General features: G+C 47.9%; 3 protein-coding genes across 3 annotated transcripts in view; all 3 read left to right on the forward strand.

Annotated features, from left to right (window-relative positions):
• LOC108160655 overlaps positions 1 to 23,259 on the forward strand; it is a 40,794-nt gene that overhangs the window by 15,368 nt on the left and 2,167 nt on the right. The window contains exons 2-4 of the mRNA XM_017294791.2: positions 12,852 to 13,261; positions 13,384 to 13,605; positions 17,694 to 17,971. Of these exons, the coding sequence (XP_017150280.1) occupies positions 12,852 to 13,261; positions 13,384 to 13,605; positions 17,694 to 17,971 (910 nt within the window). The remainder of the gene's footprint in view (positions 1 to 12,851; positions 13,262 to 13,383; positions 13,606 to 17,693; positions 17,972 to 23,259) is intronic.
• LOC108160654 (proline-rich protein 36) lies at positions 19,210 to 21,818 on the forward strand. Its single transcript, XM_017294790.2, has 2 exons — positions 19,210 to 19,328; positions 19,391 to 21,818. The coding sequence occupies exon 2, from the start codon at positions 19,595 to 19,597 to the stop codon at positions 21,794 to 21,796; it is 2,202 nt and encodes a 733-aa protein (XP_017150279.1). The 5' UTR covers positions 19,210 to 19,328; positions 19,391 to 19,594; the 3' UTR covers positions 21,797 to 21,818.
• On the forward strand, positions 21,875 to 22,694 carry LOC108160656 (formin-like protein 5). The gene has a single exon (XM_017294793.2). It carries the CDS (start codon positions 22,209 to 22,211, stop codon positions 22,536 to 22,538), a length of 330 nt encoding a protein of 109 aa, XP_017150282.1. The 5' UTR covers positions 21,875 to 22,208; the 3' UTR covers positions 22,539 to 22,694.

Here is a 23,259-nt window from a genome sequence, read left to right on the forward strand (position 1 = left end):
GTTTTCACTACTTTTTTTGATAAATGGAAAATGTTTGCTTATGTGAAAGCCAAAGGAGAAACCACTTTAAAATAATGAAAAACCTACAAAATGTTCATCAAGAGAAACATTTATGTGCCGAAATATGACAAAGCAAATCAAAAAAGCAACAAAAAGGGTTTATTAAATTAGAGAAATACTTTTAATTGAATTAAATTATTATTTTCCATGAAATACATTTGTCAAAGGAAAGCTGTGCCAAATATTCATATTTTTCCAACAACTAAATGCTCCTGAAAATAGCTTTCATTTAAAAGATAATTAGAACAAAGTCCACATGAAATTAATAAAAAAATAATAAAAAGAGCCCCCAGAAACACAACCATTTCGTATTAGAATTCGGTAATTAAACAAAACTCGCACCGCCAAATGGTTTTTAATTAAAAATAAATACAACACAACAAAATCCGAGCACAACTTCTGAAGGATGCGGTGGATTAGGGTCCTGGAGCCGCACAATTTACATTTCAAATCAAAGTCCAACGGAAAAGTGTATGGAAAATGCAAAAGGCAGGCAAAATCTCAGAGCCGACGATGACAACAGGCCATTAAGTAAACCAATCAAAGTGGAAGGCTCTCCCGTCTCCACGTCGCTGGCCGCAAAAAGAATTTAATAATAAGAGGCCAAGAAAACGGTGCGGCGGTAGGCCATAAAATTCTTTTGGCCAGGGCTAGAATGCAAAATACAAAACAGATTGAGCTGGCCCGCTGTGCCGGGGTCCTGTCTGGGTCTGGCTAGCGCCACTCTCCGTTTCCAGCTCCAGTCCGGCTCTCCGGCTCCAGTCCGTCTCTGAGGTCCAGCTACTGTTTCCGGATTCGCCGTTGCGTGCTTAATTAAATGATCATCATTTGCGCGCAATCAACGCACAAATAAATTTCCATTCTCCTTTGCCAGTGCCTCCTGCCTCCTGCCTCCTGCCTCCTGCTTCTGGCCTGTCCCCATCTTTGGTCCTCACCCAAGGCGTTGGTTAGTTCTGTGTTTTGTGTGTTTGTGTTTGCCTGGTTTCCGCTTGAAATTATACCACAGCTCCTTCCCCTGCTCCTGCTCCTTCTCCTTCCCCTGCTTCGCTTTGGTCCTTTGCCTTTGCCAGTCCCGTTGTTGTCTTAATTAATTCCTAATTTTCTTCTTTGGCTTTGACTCCTTTTTTTTCTTGCGTATTTAATTGAAAATTTTCTTCAAAGAAAATTCCCCTGGCCTGCGCCGTATTCATGACCATTCAACGGTGCTATCTTGTTGATGTGAAGTTCTGTGGCATGGGGCATGGGGCATGGGCGATGGGGCGATGGGGCAGCCAGCTGTTGGCCATTTTGACGGGTTTTATTCATTTGCATATTGCTCGGAACCATTTCTTTCATCGTCTCCACTTTGTTATGGCTTTGTTTATTGGAGGAGGCCCCGCCCCTCCAATTCATGGTGTGTGGGGGGGAGGGGGGGGGTGGGGTGCCCATTTTATTGGCGCCTTGCCAATTGTTGGGCATAAATTTGATTACTTTTCGGGCCAAGATTACGGCGATTCTCGCCCAGGGCCCACGGGCTGTCAATTAGCCGTGAATTCGTGTGCCAGAGCGAAAGCTAATTAAATTTCGAGCAGAACAGCAGCTGGTTCAGGCCTTCCCTCCTCCCCCCCCCACACACAGACACACACACACACACAGACAAACAGTTCAATTACAATTACGATTGCAGGATGCAGATACAAAATGGAAACACCCTGCCCTGAGAATCGATCTTATTGTTTCGGTAAATTATGATAATCAGCTGAAGAGCTATTCTCCCCCAGTCGCCCATTCGGAAAATCAATTCCAACCCGTTCAGCCCCCACCCCACCCCAGTCCCAGCTTCAGCTTCAGCTTCAGGCCACTCTTATGTGCATTATGTTAACGTATAGCCATTCATCCGCCATGAATGCGTGTTCTGCCACAGATTCATAATGGATTTCCTCCCTGAAAAGATCATATTGAATTTGCATTATAATAAACAGCTGAAGAGCGATTTTCCAGGCCTGCCAGCCATCGAATAATTGCATTTTCCATTAGCTCCAACGCTGCATTCGTGCAACGGTCAGGGGGGGAGCCGCTCATGCAATTAACCCATTTTCGGCCAAATGAGTTTTACATGTTCCAAGCACTCGGAAATACGTGTATGCCACGTGCAACACTTGTCCAGAGTTTCGTGGGAGGCAGACTCGCGGTCGATTGAGGGAAGAAGAGTGGAAGATGGAAGTACGGCAGGTGGAGGCTTCTATCATTCCATACTTTGGGATTCTGTGGGGTGACCATTTCAGAGATTTGTGCCACTTATTCTGCTATTGTTCCACAGTCTTTTAGTGCCTGAAAAGTGCCTATGAAAGTCTATGGCCAGGGCCTCCGTTAGTTGCTGTTGTCGAAACTTTCATTATCTATCAACAGGGACCCCAAAGAAAGTCCTTTGTTTCGAAATCTGAATCCCAATGAATCCGCTCAAATGTCTAGCCATAAAAATTAAACAAAAATCCGACAAAAACTGAAAGTTGGAAAAGTGAAACCCCAAAAAGCTAATTTCGGGGGCCCCTTTTTTTGGGTGGGGGGGGGAGGGATCTGCCTAACACGCTTTATTTAACACTCACTTGCCCGAGTGGGGCAGACGACAACACATAGAAAGCCCAAAAGTGGCAGAAACAAAAACAACAAAATTTATAAAAAGAACTGAGAAAAGCGGCGACACAGTAGAGAGAAGGAGGAGGAGGAGGAGGAGGAGGAGGAGGAGGAGGAGGAGCACAGAGCAGAGCAAAACAAGTCATAAAGATAAAGGAAATTTATGGAAGGCGGCAAGAAGAGAGGGAAAACAACGCCTGGGAGGAGGGAGGAGGAGGTGGAGGAGGAGGAGGAGGAGGAGTAGGAGGAGGAAGCCGGCCTCATCAGTGGGATTGTTGGGAAATTAGGTTAACGATTTTTCACTGCCACTGCACCAGAAACATCGAGAGAGCTAGAGAGCGAGAATATGTTTTCAACGGCCGGGGACTATCTTTTGTTCTTGGGACTTGAAGTTTTCCGCAATTTACGGTTTAAAGTAATGGCCCCATTCCGAAAAATCCCCACCCCCCACCGCCCAGTCCCACTGCTGTGCAAATGTCCCCTTTATCGCTAAGCGATGCCTAAGTGAGGCTTCAATTCGGATGTGTCCCCGTCCCCGTTCCCGTCCCCATCCGCCCCCCGTTCCCTTAATCTCCCTCACCGCCCACACACATTAGCCGGAAACGACATCGATATCCCAAGCCTCAGCCTCAGCCTTAGCCCGTTTCCCTTTTTGTTGGGGTTAATGGTCCTGCCCCTGCCCCTGCCCCTGGATATCCCTTTGTTGTCGCTTTCCATTTCGGTTTAAAGGCTGCCTAAGTCCACAGTTTGCGGTTACTTAAGAAGTTACCCCAGGAGTCCCTTTGCTCCAGCCAGCCACAGTAAACAGCCAAATTAACAATCCTTGCCATAAATTCCTCTTTTGGAAGGAAACAGAGGGATACCCTCTGAAGCGTCCTTGCAGCCGTATGATATGCCTTTTTTGGACATATTTAACGGACGAAAAAATGGACTTCATGAACAGGTTTCAATCTGGATCCGTGGCAATGCGCAAACCGTTCAATGGTTCTGGTTGTGCCTCAATTTGAGGTTCGCAACACAAGCCATTTGACTCATGTTTGAACCAATGTGGACATTCGTTGTTCCATTACATCAATCAGCAATTTCGGATGAGCGGGATATTCAATATTTGGCTCTTACTGGAATGCCAGACGAAGAAACGAAGCAATTGTTATAGCCCGATGTACTGGCTGGCCTTGTCTGTCATTTTCTCTGGGACTATCAATTACGTACCGGCGCGATTCTCCCGTTCCAAGTGTCGGTGTGTATTTCATTCAACTTGTGCCTCCTTTGATTGCGATTCACGCAAGTGCGACATGCTCACATACACATTTTCATTATCCTGTTGGATTCGTTCGTCTGTTTGTTCTGGGTTATTAGTTCGCATGTTTTTTGTTTTATTCATTCGAAGGCCCAATGGCCAACGGCTTAACACTCATAAATTGACCAAATTGCTGTTCTTACTGATTAAAAAACCTTTCACAGTCACAAAACCCGTAACACAGACATAAGAATATATCCAATTAAAGTATACTTGATTGTGTTAACATTTTTTATGGGATATTTGGGGATTGTTCATACAAAAAGATGTAGTAGAAAGGTAGAAAGATGACAGAGTTGTGGAGGAGGAGGAGTTGTATAAATGTGATAGCTCAGGGAGTACTTTCTGATATCTGAGCAAACGTGTATCTACTCGTATATGCATACCTGCATCACTTTGTTGCAAGCAACTGTTTATTTAGGGTATAATTTTAATAAAATTGATATCGAAATCAATATCATGGCTTCTTTTTCTGGTTTTGTTGTGGAAAAACATGAAATTAATTAAAATTAATTGCCGCAAAATATTTGCTTTTGGTTTGCTTTCGGATTTCTCAAGTTTTGTTCGTTTTTCCAGTGAAAGAGAATTCCTGTGTGTTTTCTCTGCCGTTTGCCTGTTGGCGTGATTCCATTTTAAGGTTGTTACAAAAATAATTCTACAATCTGCAAACAAAATAAAACGAAATCAAGCAGAAATGAAAGACAGAGAGAGGGGCTGGGGCTGGGAAGGGGCTGATTCTGGGGCATTGTGACCTACTTGTGTGTGTGTGGGAGAGGTGTGCGAGGTATCGCCATATGCATTGTGTGTCTGAAGGCTTAGATAAACCTTCTCCGGCCTAGTGGCCTGCCTGGATGCCTTCCTGCCTCCTGCCTGCCTGCCTCCTGCCTGCCTGCCTTCCTGCCTGCCTGCCTCCTGCCTGCCTGCCTGACTGATGAAGTGTGGTTTAAGGCCTGACTTTATTTGCCAAATTGTGTTTGTGTGTCGGTGGTGTGTGCCCTCCCCAATAGCCTGCAGCAAATAAGCTCCAGATTGTACAAGTAATATTTATATAAACAACAATTCCAGGGCTATTCCTCTAGAACCCAAAGAACTCATCTGGAATTGCACTTTTGGTATATGATTTCTGTTTAATTTTTCATTCCTTTAACGATGTTTCAGCTATCATCTTTATTTTCGATTCATTTAGAAACAAATCAAATGGTTTTTGGGGTCTTGGGACTGTAGATCGACTGGAAGAGCTACTCTTTCTCTGATATTAGAGCATTCAGCACTCGACTTTCAAGTGAACCAAAGGGTAATTTGCCTTTCCTTTTTTGTATGGTTTTTCCCTGCCATATTGTTGATGGTATTTCTGTTTTGGCTTTTTACGTTTATTGGAAATTGAATTTCGCTGGTCGAACGGTCGAACGCTCTGCAGCTTGCGGCGCCTGCCGCTTGCCGCTTGCCCCACGCTGTTGCTCTGCTTCCCTGTTGTGCTGTGTGGCTCTCGCTTTGTATTTATGTGTATATTTATTTCTAGTTTTGTTGTTATTGTCCCAACCCTGCTTTACACTGATGGAGCGTCCCGTCAGGACCTCTGGCCAGGCATTTGGCTTGGAAAATAGTTGCGAAAAAGTATGGCAACTATTCCTATTTGCCAGCCCAACTCGGCTGTGAATGCTGCCAGTAGTGGGTATTCCCTTCGTGGAGGGGAGTACCCCATCCGCAAGCACCTGAACAGCTCTTTAGAATGCCTTTTGGCTGCATTCCGTTGGCCCTGCAGTCCAAGGAGTCAATAAAATATTGCAACATATATTGTATTCACATGAACATACACTGGGAGAAAAAGCACAGATATTTCGAGGTAGTTTTTCAAACAAACCCAATCCCAATCCTGGGTAAAGATTCATCCTCGAAATGCTTGAAAATGAAACAAAATGGCAGTCAGTTTAATTTTCTCAGTGTATGGTGCACGGTATTTACTCAAGTAGGAGTACAACCTGTACAGGGAATTGCCTGCTGGCTGCTCTGATGGACGATGGACGATGGACGAATGCACAGGCAATTCCCTACGAATCGGTTGCAATTTTAATGCCATTTTGTGTGCGAAGAAATCTTTAATTAAAATGCCATCAAAAAATCAACAAATACTTGCATCGAAAATAAATATTTCATGAATAACAGAAAATATGGAAAATATTCCCAAAAGTCAAAGCAGGGGCCAGACAGAGGAACAGAGGGACAGAGGGGCAGAGGGACAGAGGGGGGTGGGGCGGAGGCAGTGGGAGGTTCTGTGTCTCTGGGGCGTAACGTGTAAACAAAACTTTTTGAGCTTTCATGAGATAAGCGGCTCCACAATCTCCTCATGTGTGTGTGTACGTGTGTTCTCTCTGTGTGTGTGTGTGTGTGTGTGTGTATTTGTACTGACAGTTTACATGGCAGCAAAGTTTCAAGAGTTTAGCCAACAAAACTGCCAAAGGAATTACATAAACACTGCGGAGAAAGACGAGGAAGCTCCTCCTTTCGCCCCAAGAAAAAAGTATGGCGGAAAAGCAGATGAAAAGCAGCGAGCAAAGCGCAAAAACTTCAGGTAAAATGTTGTTCGCAACTTTGATTAAAAATTCCACTAATAAACAAAGAGAGCAAACAGTTTTCTTACCCCACACCCAACCCAACCACCCAACCACCCAAGCACCCAACCACCCAAGCAGTAGTTTTCACTGTTTTCATAGCTGTTGTCTTCTCTTTAGGGATGGCTGTTGATTGGACTTCCCAATGACATTTCCACATTTAAAATATTGTTGGAAATCCAAAGCGAATGAACGATAAATGGAGCTGTGATTGGTCTGATGATCTGGTCTTCATTGACTTCATTGATTCTCCAAGCAAACGATCTTCCCAGATCTTGTTCCATCCCTAACAGAACTCAAACTCCCATCGCCATCTCCTTACCCTTTGAGGCAGGTAACCAGCGTTTACCTTTACAAAAAAGAGTGTGTCCTTTTTGTATATAATTTGTAGTCACTGTTTGCCCTACACTTGTGTGTGTGCGTGTGTGTGCGTACGCCATTTTGTTGTGACAGAGTTGCTGATCCTTCCGCACTGCGAAAATGAACCAGATTCGGTAGCCATTTTGCAGATTTCATGTGCATTATATTTGCAAATCGTTTTGGTGTTTATTTATGCGCGGCAATGCACCCGCAGGCCGCGAGGACACCCAAATCCAAACGCACACAGGAGGGGAGGGAGAGGGTTGTGGCAGTGCATAATTCACGAGTATTTTGTTGAACTTTGCACTTTAATTGGAATTGCATTTTAAGCTAAAACAATACACAGATTGTGTCGATACGGGATACAGGATACAGGATACAGGATACAGGATAGGGGATACGTGAGCGTAATACTACTAGTGGCATTTATTAATTAAACAAAATGCTAATTTAACTTTGCCCAGCCAGCCCAGCACTAAGCGTGCCACAGCTTCCCATTCCCATGCCCATGCCCCTGCCCCTGCCCCTGCCCCTGCCCGTCCATCCAGCATTCTAATTGCATATTTAATGGCAAAGCTTGGCATTTGACTTATTGATTCGGTCTGGCGGTAGGTTTTCCACGTTCTCCCATTGTTGTTCTCCTGCTGGCCCGTTCCACAGGGATAATTAATTTCCAATTTATCGAAAGGCTAATTGGGGTTCCATTGTGTATGTGGGTGGGCATGCCCATAATGCCATAGACATCAAGGAGGATATTCCTTTGTATCTTTATCTACTGAGTGTTCCCTTTCGGCTCGCATCACACCTGCCAACAGCATTATCCAAATGAAAAAAGATATGGCTTCGTCCTTGTTTGCCCAGGTTTCTCCCCCTGGCCGTTTTTATTTGTTTTGTGATTCTCTTCAATTATTTTAATGCAACAAATATGTTGACGTTGTCACAGCAACAGCAAAAATTACCACTCAAAAGTGTCTCTGGATCTGTATCTGTGTGTGTGTGTGTGCCACATTTCAGTGTTTGTTTTTATGAGGCTTACTCTTCTTTTCCCTCAGTCGCTTTACGAGCAGGCCGAAGGAACTGTGTCAGCGTGGGGCATGCGGCATGAGGCATGAGGCATGAGTGACTCGTGAAATGTGACAGTGAAGGCTGTGTGTCGTGTCGTGTCGCTGACTTGCCGCAAGAAATCAATCAAAAATTGTGGCAAGTTAAGGGGGGGAATATAACAAAAGGCGCTCCTCATGCGATGCTCATCAATTTTTGTGTATGTGTGTGTCATTGGAGCATGTCCTTGTGTGCTCTGCTGAGGGTAATGTCTGCCTTTTGTGTTTGCTTAGTGCACTGACAACAAACGACAATGCATTCCACAGTTCACAATCGTTGGGCTCATCGCCGTCCTTGTCCCGCACTGACATCCTGTGTGCCATTGCACTCCTCAGTGACTGACACACTTTTCATGCCACAATAAGCCATTATAATGAATTTAGTCATCCGTAAGCCCAAAAGGGAGCACACACAATGGCCCGAAAAGGGCTCCTCCAGAGCGGTTTTTAAGGGGATCCCAACATGACTTTGGAATGCCCCAAAGCTAAGCAGAGATCTGCCATCCAGCGGTAAGGGCAGTCCTGTAATGATATTCTAGATATAAAGAAGCGAATTCTCCTGCTGTTAATTAGGATGGATACACATCGTACACTGGGCTTAAGGAACAGTAAGAAATGTACTACAAATTAGCAGGAGCCATGCCATTGATTAGAGCAGAGCCCAGAGATGCCTGCACCTGGCAGACCGAAGACATTCCAAATAATTGGCATAGACATTGTCTTCGGAGAGGCATAAGTCATAAAGGACATGTGGTGCCAGACAAATGACAGATGGAGCCAGACAAATGAATAGCAGACCATCGGAGTGGCCAGGACTAAGGCTAACTGGGCTAAGCAACCCTCATTTGTCACTGGAGTTTATGGACTGTTGTTGCTGCTGTTGCCCGGACGACGGCATCTCCTTGTTAGCTTGTTATGTTTTTGGTCAATTTCGTTTGTAATCCCCTTGAGCCTCACACACACACACACAAACAGCCCGTTCCGAAGGCGTCGAAGAGCCAGAGGACGGCTTGGAGGAGATGTGACAAGTCCTGTTTGTTTGCCTACATAATTGGCCGGCTGATGGCTTTCTGTCCCCCGCCTAATCCCGACATATACATAGCTGCACGCTGCATTAATTAGCACCGATAAGGAGGAGCCGTAGGAGCCGCCTTAAGGATCCCGGCAAACACGAAAAATCCTTCAAAACCATTAGACTTATCAAAAGACAGAGAGGGCAGGGATTTCTGCTTTTGGGAGGGTTGCGGTGCGGTGCACGTATCCTCTGTGGGGGAGCAGGAAGCAGGAGAGGATGCAGCCACGTACTCACTGTTAATTCTACTCAGGCGCCCACTGCTGCAGCTCCTTCGATGGAAGCTGCCGCCACATCACACGCTGACATTTTATCAGGAGCTGTGGTAGCCCCACTGGTAAATGTGACAGAAATTACTATTAACAGGCAGTCGCAGTCGCAGTCGCAGTCGCATTCGCATTCTCTCATTTCTCCAACTTTAAGCGAATGAAATATTCATTCGGCATATGTGGCGTATGCGTAATGTAGTCGTCTGCCTTGTGGGTGTGTGTGTGTGTGTGCCCTAAGACACATCTCTTGCCATATGACAATGTCAAAGATTTGGTGTGCCACAGCCGCTCCTTGCCCCCAAATTTCGTGCTTTAAAACTAAGATATATCTGTATCTATAATGCATACGCCCTGTGGACTGAAATTAGTTGGAATGCAAATATTTATCTATCACGAAATGATATTCAAATATGTACATATGATACACCCACGCCAGGTGCTCCCCTCCCTCTCTCTCTCGCCATCTCTTTCCTTTATTTCTGGTCTCCTTTTTTTTTGATTTTGTAATGTATTTAGACGCGTGTCTGTGTGGGCATTTCTGATTTTCTATTTATTTTCCCCGACTGACAAGCCAATTAAATCTGACATACATAATTAATTGGGGCTTGCGTGAGGCGAAAGGCAAACAACGGACGGACGGACGGACTGTTAGGGGGGGGAAATGCATTTTTAATTAGCGGATATGCAGAATGGAAAAAGTGTGGACTGTGGAGTTGCATCGCCAGACAAGAGATGCACAATATTAATCAATTTAACTGGCCATCTCTCTCTCTATCTCTCTCGATAATGAAATGGAAAATTCATCAAAGCACTGATGGAGTGACTAATACTCGTTTCAACATGAATAATATAATATTCTGGCAAAATTCCATCATTTTCGATGGCCGTCTTGGGGGCAAATTAAACTTTGATGAATTTCGCCTTTGCCTGCGTAAGTTTTCCGATCTGGGATTTAACAGTAGCCCCCCGCACACACACATGGACAGGTGCACAGGTGCTGACAGAACCCCCTCCCCTCCCCCCCCCCCCCCCCCCCCCCCCCCCCCCCCCCCCCCCCCCCCCCCCCCACCAGACTGGCGTGTGTTAATCCTTGTTCCTGGGCTTCGCTTTGGCTTTCGTATACGGTTTTAAGCGGATACACAATATACACACACACACAAATACTCGCACGCGAGTGTTCCATCTTTTATTTTGTTGTATTTTTTTTGGTGCCGCGTAATACCGTGCGGCTATTAAAATCAAATTTATGGCCTATAATTAAATTTGTTCGTGGAAATCGCTGAAATTGCAGGAAATTGAGCAGCCAACCCAAAGGCGAAAACAATCGCCCAACAAGCAGGAACACACAAGAGAGAATGGGAAATTTTTACTCGTTTTTCGCACAGGAAAAGCCTGACAACACACCACTCGATGTCGTGGTGGGGGGAAGGAGGGGTGGAGGGGAAACTGTGTCAGCTGTGCCTCACATAAATTCTGTGAAATGTGTGTCATATTGGATGAATTTATACATTTATTAATACCTGAATGCACGCTCTATCTCTCTCTCTATCTGTGAGCATATTTTATTGGCAATTAAAAGGCAATACGGCATCGTGGGGGCTGCTCTATGAGTCATGGCAGCAGCAGTTGGCCAGGTGCCAGATTGCACTTTTTAGATACATTTCGTAGATGTTTAAGGTGTGTTTTTTTCACGATTTTCAATCATGCTTTGGAACCCACACACACACATACAGCGAAAGAGTGCAGGAGTGGACAGCCTCTGGGGCGTATACGCAATGTCTTTTCATTCGAATGCTAAGGAAAATTTATGGCCCATACGTGTCCTGCATTCACATTACGGCAGCATGGCTGCCTTTGGCCTTTAATGTGCATAATTAAGCATTAATTACACCCCCGGCGACCCCCCCAGCCACCCACATCAAAAAGGTTGACCTCGAAAAGCACGCAGAAAAATTAAATGAAATGAATGAAGGGACGCGACACGCGGGATCTCTGCCTACCCCTGAAACTCCCCCTCCCCCTCACCCGTTCCGTGGAGATCTGCGGCCGGCGGCCATTTAAGCAGCCACCACACGGTAATGGCTGACCGCCGCGGCAGCCATTTGCACAATTTAAGCATTTAATTGCGAATTTATTATGCCTATTTTGTGGCCATTCGGTAATTGATTGAACAGAAGCTCTCCAGAGCCTCCATAATTTCATTTTATCGATGTGTGTGTGCCACGAAAGTGAAAGTTTACCCTGAAATGCATTTCCAACTGGAAGATTAACTGTATAAACATGTACATATATCCTTCTCGCAGGATGATTTCTGAGGACACCCATAATCTGTTTCCCGGAGAAACTTCCGTGCAACGAATTTCATAAATTGATTAGAAAACTCTTGCCACCCACGCGAAGCACCAAAACTTTGGAAATCCTCTTAGAAGCCAATTGCTGGTGGCCCCAACTTTTTTTGGGCCCCATCCATTGCAGCTGATTGGAAGGCTGGCTGGCTGGTTCCCTGCCCCAAGAGTACTTGCCACAGAGAACATGTCAATTACACAAAGTGCCGGGGCACAGGTAGAGCAGGGGGAGGGGGGCTGGGGGCGGGAGCAGTGGGGAAAAAGTATGCCAAAGTATAAATAATATTTCATTTGACATAGTTTACAGCACAAAATAAACACAACAACAAAAACAAAAACATACTTCCCTGAATGCCAGCGGCAAAAAGTTGAAAGAGAAAAAATGTGCTTTGTATTTTTCATCATTCATTAGGAGCCTCCATCCCCGCGTTCACGGCTTTCTCGGTGTCACGGACTTTTTGTCAAAAAAGTCTCCCGCTGTCGCCCACAAGAAATTGTAAATTTAAGGCCAACGCAAAAAGTAAAACAAAGAGGGAGAAAAAAAACTAATAAATAAGCGAAAAGCGAGAGAAATGCGCAAAGGAAATATCTCAGAAATCAGAAAACAGAATGCAATGGCAAAAGAAACAAGACAAGGGGAAGGGCCAGGGCAAGGGGCGGATAGGCAGCGAAAGGAGACGAAGAAGCGGCGACAGCCGAAGGAAAAAGTGGCACAAGTGGCATGTTGCAATGTTAATTGAAGACAAATAAGAGGCGACGCGGCGCCCCCAAAAAGAGAGCATGCAAACAAAAAACCGCAGCCGCAACATCAAAGGCAGCGCTGCAACGAAGCCGTGTGCCACTGTGGCAAGGATGGATGGCTGTGAGGGCAAAAACCGAAATGACTTTGAGGCCCAAAGCGAATTGGAGCGCAAAAGCATCAGCATAGAACATAGAGAGCTATATAGAGACATAAAAAGAAGGGAAGGGAGGCAGAAGATAATGAAACTAACGACAGTCTACCACCACTCCATGAACTCAAATATCCTCGTATATATACAAGTTTTTAGCGTTTCCTTTTGTTTGCTCTTAAAAGTTCATTTAAATTTAATGCCTCGACCCCCCAATTTTCGCCCATCCACAGGTCGCACACACAATGCCAACTATGCGCTCTACCACATCGGCCAGCCGGCGACGGGGGCTGTCAAACAATTCGCCGAGACGGGCAGGTCGGACCTCCTGGACAGTAATGCCGGCGAGCAGCAGCAGCAGCAAATGCAGCTTCAATCGCAGACAGGCAAATCCCAGCCAGGTGGATCCACAGCCGCAGCCGTAGCCGCAGCCGCAGCAGCCACGGCCATGGCCACAGGTCCCCCAACATCGGGAGACGCCAGCGAGCGCAGCGTATTCGACGAGTTCAGCCTACCGGCGATTCAGTTGGGGGCCGGACGGAGCGAGGCGAAGGTGTTTGTCGACAGCAATCACAGCCTGGTGTCGCTAATGACGCGCATTGTGCCCTCGCCGGACTGGTTCATAGGCGTCGATTCGTTTGAGGTGAGACCACCAAAAAAGAAATCAGAATCAGATCAGATGACCCGCAGTTTCGACTGTCGATGCCCCTCCATGAGAAGGTCTACTAATTTATGGCATATTCTCTCTCTGTTTTTCCATTCCAGCTCTGTGTGGGCGGCTCCTGGATAGACACGGTGACCGTTGAACTGGATCCTCTTGATGCGGGCACCGACAATGGGTTCACCTTTACGGCGCCCAACTGGCCGACAGCGCCACAGGGTGTCATTTACAGGATTACCTCCCGCTATCCGGGCCATCCGGCGGGCAGTTTCTATTATCCGAAGAGCAAGCGACTGCCGCCCATTGCCACGTTTCAGTTCATCAAGGTGAGTGCACGATGAGAGCCAGTCCGAGTCCCAGTCGAAGTGCCATTTGCGTGGCTGTAAAAAAGGTTAAACAAGTTAATTAACAGCAAATTAGCAGTCAAAATGCCGCTACCCCTAATGACTTTTTCCAAAAAAACAACAAGGGAAATCGAAAACAAGAAAGGAACAAAAAAAATCAAAGTGCTAATGAGCCATTAGCATTACAATGGCGTCAACAACATCTACCACACACACAGGCACACACACACACACAGGCACACCATCCGCCATGGCGGCATATTTAATGGCTGTGCGTGTGTCTGTGTGCGTGTGTGGATTCGCTGTACTCGTATGCCAAGGGCTGCGTGTTAATGCGCTTTATAAATCACTTCAGTTCAGTCCGCAGCTGGGAAACCCGAGAAAACCCTCGCATGAAAACCAAATGAGCAGCAACAGGGAAAAAAAAAAACCAAGAGCCAAAATAATGTTAATTACCTTATAATTACGCCACCATTTGCATGGGAATTGTAGAGGATGTAATTGCGTGGCATTCCGGGAATTCGTGGCGGGAAGTGTGTGATTTGTACGCCTCTTATTTCGATATGATAAAATCGAAACAGTTTGAGAGTCACTCTTCACACAGTTATCGTTGAGTATAGCATACGTTGGGGAGGCGAAAACCCTCTCGGAAAACGTTGCCAATCTTTCTCAAAATCGTACGTATCAGTCCGCTTCTAGTCCTGGCAGTAAACACTCAATTCTGGAATTCTGGAGGCCCTCGAAGCTCATGATCGGCAGCGATTATTGTATGTTCAAGACGGGCATGGAAGTCCGAGTGCCGATGGAAGTTCTTCCAAACTTCTGGATGAGGGCCACTGGAGTACTCCCTGCCTCTCACTGATCGGCGAACACAGCACCGCCAGAAGAACGACAAGATTTCCCTTTGGACCGTCGCCGCGACCCAGGTCGGGGGCAACACAGGGACAACATGGACCGCGGTTTTCGTCAACGATAAATGTGTAAATTCTTAATTTTGAATATACAAAAATTTCTTCAAATTTAACTGTCTGCAGATTTTGTAAAACCAAATTTGTGTTTGATGTTTGATGCAATAAAGTATCGAGTGTTGATCACTCGCCTTCTGCCAGTCAATGCCTGAAAGCGAGACAAAAGGCAATGAAAAAAATCGCACCAAGGTCGAGGGTCGGGTGGAACGACCTCCTTGGCGATCTGCAACCATAGGCGGAGTATCAATGTTCTCTGAAGGTACTTCATCGATTGATGGCCAGCACTGAGAAGTCCAGGGTAATCTTTTTGTACATCTCCAGATTTTCCCATGGCGTCAGCTTGCCTGGATTCTGCTGGCGGTGTTAGATGCCGCGGGGGCAGGAACCTGAAGTCTTCACAGGGAATATTAAGTATACGCTCCTCGGCAAAGGTATCCACCACTTTCTCGACTAAGAGGGGGCTGCTGTGGTACATCAGCCATGGCTAATGCTTGGACAAGGATCGGCAATGGTATTCCGGAGTTACTTATTTGAGACAGATTTATCTGTATTTCTCACACTAGCTTGGGCCACTAGAAACTATCTCTTTTGGGGGCAGTTGGGAGCGTGGGACGGCCATTGTTTTTTCAAGTGCTGCGATAAACATTCTTCTGCACTCCCTAATAAATGCCAATCCATTAGGCCCGCCTGCGAGCCATTCGTGGGGTTACAATGCAACAAAGGACCCTCAGGCACAGGCAGTAAAAGCGGCACACACAGGCATGAGGCTGGTGGCAAGAGGCTGGTGGAGCAGGAATTGCGAGGAATTCGACCATTGTAATTATATTGCTGGACATCCAAGACATTCAGAAAGTGGCGCACTTACAGCTACATACGATACAGAGCCCTGCTCCGGGTCTGGGTCGCTCATCAAAATGGCTTTTATGAGTGTGTGTGTGTGTGTGTGTGTGTGTGTGTGTGTGTGAAAGGCCGTAAAATGTGCCCCGCCTCCAGCTCCTGCCAGATGTTTCGACTACGTTTGCATAGTTTATTTCAATGGGGGCGGTTGGTGGGGGGGGGGGGGGGGGAATTGCTACGGGAACGTCAATGTGGGCGTGGCTGCAAAGAGCCTCCACTGTACGTGCGGTCATTATTCTTTATTTGTTGCTTTTGTTGAGTGGAATGGGGGGGAGTGGGGGTGTGGGTGTGCGGGTGGTTGGGGATGAAGCTCGTATTATTGTAACGCCCTTTTGACACTACTAATTTTAGTTTTATTTTGCTAGGCTTTTCGAGAGTGGGCGTGTGAAAGCTTCTATTTCCATTCGAGAGGGGTGGGGGGTGGGCTGTGATGGGGTTTTCCCACTACTTGAATGCTAGATATGTGAGAGAGATCCATCTAAAAGGATTCACTTGTGCCTACATGTCTTCCGAGCCACAACTGTTTTTACCAACAGGGCAGTCCTAGTTCGCATATGGCCCAAAGTGCTGAGTGTCAGTAGCCTTCCACCTCTGTCTGAACTTTGGTTTACGGCCAACGAAATGGAAAGTTATACACATATGCGTCATTTTATGGCCAGGACATGTCCGGGGCTCAGTCCTTGGCTGGGATGTAATTATGTGTTGATTTGGTCTGCCTGCTGGGGCTAGTGGCCGTTTCGGCATTAAATTCTTAAATTTAAATGCCGCAACTAAATTGCTGGAATATTTGTGTGTCATTTAGTGAATGCCGAAAGGCACGTAATCTCGGCAGCCAGGAATGCTGAGGGTTTCGTTTCCATTTCGCTGTCTCTTGGGTAATCCACAAGGAATTTCACAGTTTTTCTACTCTCCCTCTCCCCCTCTCCCTCTCCAGCTCCCCCTTCCTCTCTCTTACTGTCTGTCTGTCTCCTTTTGTATGAGTATGTGTTGGATTATTGTGTGTGTGTGTATTTTGCTGGCAGAAAAGCAACACGCGGCTTTTCTGTTATTTTTTCTTTGTATACCCTGTAGTTGTACAGAACAGGGGTATAACAGCCACACGAAGGGGTATATCAGAGAGCCTCCCTATAAATCAGATCCATTATTACATTGGCAGCAAGGCCAATCATCTTTTAGGCTTTAAAGCCATATATCTCGGACTGATGGTCCCTATCCCACATACAAAATATAGACATGCAGGGTATCCCGCAGTCCGAATGTCGACTCTCGGCTTCTCACTTGTTTTGTTTCTGCATTCTATGCTCTCCTCGTTGTTGTTGTTGTGGCGAACTGAAGGTAGCAAAAGGTAAACCAAGATAAGCACAAAGCAGAAAGGACAGCCGTAACAATGCGTATTCTCCGTACATTCCGTATAGAAAATGACGGCGCGGCGACCCCAAACAAATAAATTAAAATGCGCGACAGCGCGCCAAAGAAAAGTTTCTCTGTGTGTGTGTTTGAGTGTGTGTGTGTGTGTGTGTGTGACTCGTACCCTAGACAGGTGTCGGGCATGCTCTGCTCGGGATGCACTATAGACAGGGGGCCCTGTAGGAGAGTGTTCTGCCCCTCGAACACCGCCGTGTTTCCGCAGAAATAGCTAAGCATTTTGGATCCTTAAGGATTACCCTGTTCCGAGAGAATTCTGTAAGATATCTCTCAACTTCTTTCATGAAATATCTATCCCTACTCTTTCATAGACAGAATTCTGTGGGACTACCACGATTATTTCTCTGAGGGATACTTGACGGCTTTTCTAAATTCTTTCATTCTTTTGTTTATCATAAAAGTTAGTATATTTTTACATTAATAATTAGGCTTAAATCTGATAAACAAAAAGCTGAAATTCCCTTTTCCTCATGATTGTGGTGCTATCGCTCTACACACGATACGATAGGCCTTCTGTTTTGGGGGCCAAGTATTTCCCAGTCGAACCTTATCTTGTCTGCTGTCCCCAGCACCCACTTCCGATCCGAGCCGTGGCCCATTTTCCCCTGTGGCCGTGTCAATACTTGCCACAAATTGAAATTAGCAGGGCGTTAAGAGCACCTGTAGTCCCGCCCCCTCATGGAGGCCGCATTCCTGATGCCGGGCACATAATCCCCCGTAAATTAATATGCTGCACATGTGGAACACTAACATTTGGCCCCTTTTGTCCTCTGTTTGCAGCTGAAGGAATACGAGCTTAGCGAGGTGTTCAACATTGCCGAGGACGATCGCAAATATGAGACGGTCCAGACCCAGACCCACCTCGATGCCGAGCACAGCCACGTGGAGATGAACAACGAGCTTTCGGCCAGCATCGAGCGAGAGCGCCAGACGGAGCAGCAGCAGCAGCAGCCACAGCAACAGCAGCAACAGTTGCAGCAGCAACAACAACCGTTTCAGCCATTCAACGACGAGAGGCAGCGCATCCGGTCGCAGCTGTTGGCCAAAATGAATCCCATGTAAGTAGAACAAATGCAGGATTAAACCAAACAAATGCCCAGCGAACTGGAAATGTCAAGGGGGGGTCTATAGATGATTCAGTGAATGAATGGAGAAAATCTTCTTATGCTCAAATCTGAATCCCACCTCAACAGATATTCTCGTTCACCCTCGAAGCTCCCAGGTATTGACCTTAATCATATCTCCTGTCTATTGTTAGTAGCGCAGATATTTATAGAACTTGACGTCATCGATTGGCTATCAATTAAAAAGTGTCATAAATGCTGAGATAGCGCCTGAATCACTTAAAGTTGGGGCCGTGAAAGCGGGGCAACCTTCTTAAGCGAACAGCATTTTCTTTTAAGACATTTGCAAGTTTTCCTTAACCCACTTTACGGGCGGGTTTTCTGGGCCAAGCATACAATTTAAATGCCACACAGCGTATACGTAATCTCGGCCAGAGTGCAGGGAGTGCAGGGAGTGCAGGAGGGCGAGGGGGCGAGGGGGAGGGAGCTACAACTGGCGCTATTTAACATATGCGCAAAGTGCTTTCCCCCAAACTCAAGAACCCGAGACTACTTTCAACACCCATCCGCCGACACATGGAGACACATTTAAGGCAACGTGCCGCGCCCCAGGCGGCGCAGCGAGGGGATAGAAAACTGCGACGAAGGAAGAAAGGAAGGAAAAACAAGCGAGTGGGTGAAAAGAAAACAGAGCTCTTTCTTCTGGCACATTACACCACTTGGGCGGGGCCAGAGTGTGGCCGAGTGGCACGTACCTGGGGTAATGCTGCCCCCAACCCCCAGCCCCCAGCATCCCGAAGTTCAACTCTAGCCAAAGAAAAACTACAACTAATCCCTGCTAACAGTTCCAGGCTCCAGCTCCATCCGCATCCCCCTCTCTTCCCCTCGCTGTCTGTTTTCGTGCCACTTTCGTTGGGCTGGGAGCTGGCACTGGCTGTTGGAGTGGATTTTGGCACCATTGGCACTGGTAACCTGCATATTTAATGACCATCCCCTGGGACGTGTTCGAGTGCCAGCTCCCGAGTGGGCGTTGACTAGCTCGCTTTTCCTTTAGTTTTTGGCACAGAGACAGTGACGGGGACACCAAAAACAAAGACTGGGTCTCCCCAGATAAGCCTGCCAGAAATGCCAGGCATACTCGGTAATCACTATCTTATCGAGTGTTTGCTGTGTATGTTCTCGCTGGCGGCCTATAAAAGTTAGGGAATGGCCCGGCAATCGAGCAAAGAGTTAACTGGCAGCAACATGCCTGGGATAGCGCCAGCCACTTTCACGGTAATTGCCGGTGCATCTGTCAATAACCAGAGAAAGCAGCAGCAGCAGCAGCAAAAGAGGAAGCAGCCACCGCCCAGTAAGTCACTGAAATGGCCATCAAATTGAAACAATTCTAAGACACAAGACACACTTTTACAGCGACTGAACAGCAGCAGCAACAGACCGGATCGAAGACAAAAGTCTGCCTCATTAGTTAGATAGAGTGACTATCTTATCTGTTTTAAGGACTTAAGGCCCGAAAATACATTTCCTATGACATAAACAGCCGACTATAAATGGGCCGGGGCCAAGTGTTCCGCGTTTCAGTCGACCAACAGACCACAGCGATAACGAGACACGAATATGACGAGAACGACAACGACCCAAGAGACGAGAGTGGAGGAGACGATCGAGATCTCCTCCTCGAACAGAACGGTCGAAGAGACCATCGACATCACAACGACCGAGGGATCGCTGGTCCCGAAGCAACGACACCACCATCAGCATCATCATCATCATCACCACCATCGCCAGGAGGAGAATGTCGAAGTGGTGGAGGAGGTGGTTGTCCTGGAGGAGGAACCACAGCAGGAAAGGCACAAGCACAAGAAGAGTTCGGGGGCAGCACCACCACCGCCCCTGCCACAGTCCTCGCCACCATTCCTCACGCCCACAGAGGATCTCGCCGAGGATGTGGTGTGGGAGCCGCAGCCCTACTGGAGTCCCTCTGGACTCCTAAAGACGGATCAAGCTTCGCCCACAACCACAGAGGAATTTGCAGCTGTGGAATGGTCACCCGTCTCCAACCCCCCCGCAGGGGTCGTGCAGGAGGAGTCCCTGGCATATGCGCCACCTACTGGGGCGCCACCACAGCTGCAAGTGCAGACAACGGGTTTCCCACCAGCCGCTCAGTCGCCTCTGCTCTCCCCCATCGAAGAGGTGGTGCAAACGGAGCTGATTGTGGAGTCACAGGCGACAGAGCCTGCGGTGCAAAGAGGTTTCATCTTCATTCCCCGGGAAAGCCAGCAGCAAACGGAGCTGATTGTGGAGTCAGAGAGCGTGGAGGCTCCCCAAAGGGATTCCATTCCACCGGAGGGCTTTGTGAAAACCCTTGTGGAGACGTTCGAGGTCGGAGCACCCGCGGATCCGCCAATTCAAATGGGATATACTCCAAGGGCAAGTCTTTGGAATAAAGAGCTGTTTGTGGAGACTGTGGACGTCTCGCCGATTCCCTCGCCGCCGCCAAGTCCCCCCCTCGATCCGTACGGGCTTTCTTCTTCCAGCGAAGATCTCGTGGAAACGGAGATCACTTCAGAGAGTGTGGAAGAACCACACAGTCCCCCAGCACAGATCCCAGCACCCCAGCTTCGACCGGGCTTCATTCCCAAAGCGTGGAGGGAGCGTGTGGAGACCATTGTGGAGGGTCTGGAGGTCGTCACACCACCTGCCAGTCCCAACCTTCAAGAGGAGCTAATTTTCGAGTCCCTGGACGTAACGGCCACGCCAACGCGACCACCGAGTCCTCCCGTTGGAGTTTCATTGCAGACAGGGTTCATGCCACGATCAAGTCTAGTGGAAACGGAGTTGATTGTGGAATCCCTGGAGGTAACGCCCACGCCAACGCCACCGCCCAGTCCCCCAGCCCAACCTGTTCAAATGGGTTTCAATAGGCCCCAATCTGCAATAGTGGAAACGGCAACTATTGTGGAGACTGTGGAGAGTGTGGAGAGACCCGCTCAACCGCCCTTTCAACCATCATTACAAATGGGACTCACTCCAAGGGAGAGTCTGGTCCAAGAGCAGCTGGTTTTTGAGTCATTTGAATCCTCTCCAGAGCCCACACCGCCACCGAGTCCACCTGTGGTAGAGCCGGGGTTTATGCCCCGAGCAAGTGTGGTCGAAACAGAGCTGATTGTGGAGAGCCTAGAGGTCACGCCAACGCCCTCTCCGCCGGACAGTCCCATCAGGGAATTTCCGTTTCAGGCTAGATTCATTCCGCGCGCAAGTTTGGCGGAAACGGAGCTGATTGTGGAGTCCCTGGAAGCCACACCCACGCCCACACCACCCGCCAGTCCTCCTGCGCAGCTCAGAGTGAAGACGGGGATGGTGCCGCCCCCGAATCTCCCACAAACGGAAGTGATCATTGAGTCTGTGGAGGTGACACCCACACCCACACCCACACCCCAGCCACCACTGAACAATGGATTTGTGCTCACGGATCTCGTCCTGGACTCGCAGCAGCAGCCAGCCCTGGAAGTGGTTGAAACAGAGACGGAGATCATCATGGAGTCTGGCCAAACGGAACTGATTTTGGTCGAGACCGAAGAGAGACTGACTCCCGTGCAGCCTGCATCCCAGGACCTCGTGCTGGTCGGCGTTGTGGCCGAGGAGAGCAGCGACAAGTTGGGCAAGCGGTACTCGGTGAATGCGGTGCTGAAGGAGGAGCAGATCTCACCCCCCACGCCGCCACCCAAGGTCGCACAGAGTGAGCAGAGGGATGCCGTGGACGAGGGCGAGGCTGAAAAGAAGAGGAGATGCTGCCCCTGTCGTTGCGTCATTGCCTGATTGGGGGCGGAGGAGGCGCGCAGCCGGGACTTCCCCCTACAAGGCCCCGAATCAGTCAGCCAGCCAGCCACCAAAAGATATCAAAACCAAGACCAAGACCAAGACATATCCAAAGTCTTATAGAAACCACACAGAAGTTCTGCTATCGGCTATCGGATACGATATCTCCGTATCTTATCAGCCGAAACATTGGCTGAAACATTAAACCAAACAAAAAATCACCGTTAATGTGAGGGCAGGGGCGGGGGAGGAGTAGGTAGGGCAGTTTGTAATTGATAGTTAATTAGCGGCGGACACTCGAGGCTTCCGGAGATAAGGGCCCCCCACACTCGAGAAGGCAACTGTCGGCCATCCGACACCTCCGCAGTGGCCAGCGGTCAGTGCGCCAGTCAGCAATCGGCAGTCAATCGAAATGCCTCCACCAGGACGAGGCTATGGCGGCTACGGACCCCCACGACCCGGACCCGGACCCGGCTTTGGCCCGGGTCCACCCCGCGGCGGTGGCGGAGTGAATGTGGGCATCAACATCGGCGGACCGCCGCGTCCGCCACCCATCGGAGTGGGCATTGGATTCTGTCCCCCGCCGGTGGTCATCGGAGCACCGCCGCCACCTGCTGTGATCATCGGAGCGCCACCGCCGCCCGTGTACATGCCACCGCCCCGACAGACCGTCGTGGTGGGCGCCCAGCCAGCGGTCTATGCCCAACCCACCGGGGAGGTGGTATGCTGCACGATTCTCTGATTGCGAAAGGAAAAAGTGCAAAGTGGAAAGTGGAAAGTGGACAGTGCCAAATGTGCCCGAGCCTCCGAGTGTTCCCCCCTACAATATCTCTTCTTACTATATATACATATATATAGATCCTATCTTATGTGTTTTTAAATTCGAAAATTAATGTAATAAAAACAAAAAACAATGCTGAAATTTGAACCCGGAAATGGGTGAAACATTGCGAATGTTCTGGCATTTAATTGGTACAAAGTCCACCCAATATTATCCATCAAATCCAGCCAAATTGAATGGTATTCTTTGTCTTCTTTCGCTCGGAGGGAGTCCCCTTCGTAATCGATTTAAATCACTCAACAAAAATACCTACAAAAAACAATAGACTTTCAATTTGGGAAAGCAATTTCCCTGTCACATGTCCGAGTGCCCTCTGAGTCAGAAAACTGTGTCCCGGGGGGGGGGGGGGGGACCCGGGGCTGTTGGGGGCGTCATGGAAATGCAAATTGCTCGTGAAATAACATTTGCTTAAGACGTTTTGATGTGCTCGTCTAACGGTAATTGCCATGCACATGATCGAAGCAAATTGTCGCTAATAACTTGCCACGTTCCCAGGAACCAGGCCCGAGAGAATCCCAGGAGAACTCCTGCAGAGAAACTCCTGTATAGCCAAGGGGTGGGGGTGGAGGTGTGCAGTGGGGGGATTGCATGTTATTTCAATTTGGGAATTTTCTTCATTATT

The sequence above is a fragment of the Drosophila miranda genome, chromosome 3 (genome assembly GCF_003369915.1).
Source record: "Drosophila miranda strain MSH22 chromosome 3, D.miranda_PacBio2.1, whole genome shotgun sequence".
NCBI lineage: Eukaryota > Metazoa > Arthropoda > Insecta > Diptera > Drosophilidae > Drosophila > Drosophila miranda.

Excerpts from the sequence above, each read along its gene's own strand:
- LOC108160656 (XM_017294793.2), top strand. The coding sequence starts at position 22,209 with ATGCCTCCACCAGGACGAGGCTATGGCGGCTACGGACCCCCACGACCC.
- LOC108160654 (XM_017294790.2), top strand. The coding sequence starts at position 19,595 with ATGACGAGAACGACAACGACCCAAGAGACGAGAGTGGAGGAGACGATC.